The sequence below is a fragment of the Colobus angolensis genome, unplaced genomic scaffold (assembly GCF_000951035.1).
Source record: "Colobus angolensis palliatus isolate OR3802 unplaced genomic scaffold, Cang.pa_1.0 Scaffold516, whole genome shotgun sequence".
In the NCBI taxonomy this organism is placed as follows: domain Eukaryota; kingdom Metazoa; phylum Chordata; class Mammalia; order Primates; family Cercopithecidae; genus Colobus; species Colobus angolensis.
The window spans coordinates 128838-130896 of record NW_012118666.1 but is presented as its reverse complement, the minus strand read 5'-3'; the positions used below and the strand labels follow the sequence as shown (position 1 = coordinate 130896).

At 41.0% G+C, this 2059-nt stretch overlaps 1 protein-coding gene and 1 long non-coding RNA gene across 3 annotated transcripts in view; one reads left to right on the top strand and one right to left on the bottom strand.

The window, feature by feature from the left end:
* Positions 1–2059, top strand: part of GTF2I (general transcription factor IIi) — an 82620-nt gene that overhangs the window by 22351 nt on the left and 58210 nt on the right. For both annotated transcript variants that reach the window (XM_011960586.1, XM_011960585.1), the window contains exon 6: positions 1604–1658. In XM_011960586.1, coding sequence (XP_011815976.1) covers positions 1604–1658 — 55 coding nt within the window. The remainder of the gene's footprint in view (positions 1–1603; positions 1659–2059) is intronic.
* The window catches only part of LOC105525053, a 48265-nt gene that overhangs the window by 22535 nt on the left and 23671 nt on the right, over positions 1–2059 (bottom strand). The gene's annotated exons all lie outside the window — the stretch shown is intronic.

The window sequence follows — 2059 nt, the reverse complement described above, 5'->3', positions numbered from 1 at the left end:
CTTGGCCTCCCAAAGTGCTGGGATTACAGGCTTGAGCCACTGCGCCTGGCCATGCTCAGGCTGTTCTCAAACTCCAGACCTCAGGTGATCTGCCCACCTCGGTCTCCCAAAGTGCTGGGATTACAGACATGAGCCACTGCACCCGGCCCTCACTTATGCTTTTGACTTCATATTTAAGAAACCATTGCATAACCCAAAGGCATGAAGATTTGACTTCTATGTGTTCTACCACAAGCCTTATAGCTTTGGCTCTTACATTTAGATCTATGGTTCATTTTGACATCATTTTTGTATATTGTACAAGGTAAGGGTGTAAACTCGTCTTTTTGCACGTGGATATCCTTTGATTCCAGGACAATTTGCTGAAAAGACCGTCCTTTCCCTTGGGATATCCTTGTCATCTTTCTTGAAAGTCATTTAACCCTGTGTTTATTTCTGGACTTTCTATGTAGGAGATCATGTTGTGTGAGAATCAAGACAATTTACCACTTCCTTTGCAATCTAAGTGCCTCTTATTTCTTATTCTTGTTGCTCTGGCTAGAATATAAATGTCAAACAGCATTGGTAATAGCAGACATCACCTTGTGATATTAGTAGGAAAGCATTTTGACCATGAGCTATGATGTTAGTGGTAGGATTTTTGTGTAGATCTCTTTTAAGATGGAGAAATATTTATCATGTTTATGTTAAATTTCAGACTTAAAAGTTTTTTTATTATTTGTATGTATGTATGTATGTATGTATGTATGTTTTTATTTTGAGATGGAGTCTTGCTCTGTCACCCAGGCTGGAGTTCAGTGGCGCGTTCTTGGCTCACTACAACCTCCGCCTCCCGGGTTCAAGCAGATCTCCTGCCTCTGCCTTCCGAGTAACTGGGATTACAGGTGCCTGCCACCACACCCAGCTAATTTTTATATTTTTTTAATAGAGATGGGGTTTTACCATGTTGGCTAGGCTGCTTTCGAACTCCTGACCTGAAGCAATTTACCCATCTCATCCTCCCAAAGTGCTGGGATTACAGGTGTGAGCCACCGCGCCCAGCCTAATCTCAGCACTTTGGGAGACCACAGTGGGAGTCTCCCTTGAGTCCAGGAGTTCGAGACCAGCCTGGGCAACATAGCAAGATCTAATTTCTACAAAAAATAGAAAACAGTTAGCTGGGAGTGATAATGCATGCCCCTGTAGTCCCAGCTACTCAGGAGGCTGAGGTAGGAGGATTGCTTGATCCTCGGGAGTTGGGGGCTGCAGTGAGCTATGATCATGCCACTGCACACCAGCTTGGGCAACAGAGTAAAACCCTGTTTTAAAAAAAGAAAAAGAAAAAGAAAAATGTGTATCGTCATTTATACGTCAGCAGAGTCATATTCTCCATATTCCATCTTACTAGACAAATGGTATGTGTCTGCATTTCTCTCACTGATGAAAATAGAGCTTTGTCATTCAAGGAGGGTGTGGTTGGGTGGAGGGATGAAAAACAGTGTTTGTTCTGGTGTGATCCAGAGCTACAAAGCCTAGTTCTACCCCATTCATTCTATATTTAAAGGCTTTAGAAGTATGATACTTGAAATGTTGCAAAACTAACGCCAATTTTTTTTGTACGTAGGTGGTCGTGTGATGGTAACAGATGCTGACAGGTCGATACTATCTCCAGGTGGAAGGTAAAACCTAATTTCATTACTGCTGTTTAACTCCCACATCTCAAAAAGTTTTAGTTGTTAGATAATTGAAATATTAGAATATTAAAAAGGCCTTATGTCACACATCTTAAAGTTTAATAGGTAAGGATATCATTTGGAGATCTTGTGAACATGCCCTCTTTGACTTGGTATTTCTGAATAGTAGAGTTCCTGGGAAAAGCCGGTGGCATTGGTCACACTGTGAACTGGTCTTACAGTGGTATTTGGAAGTTAATATGCTATTCTGTAGTATTGTATCATACTGTTTTCTCCAAAAGATAGATAGAAATTAAAGTACTAAGTTCAGTTGATAACTCTTTTTTTTTTTGAGATGGAGTTTTACTCTTTTTGCCCAGACTAGGGTGAAGTGGTGTGATCTCGGC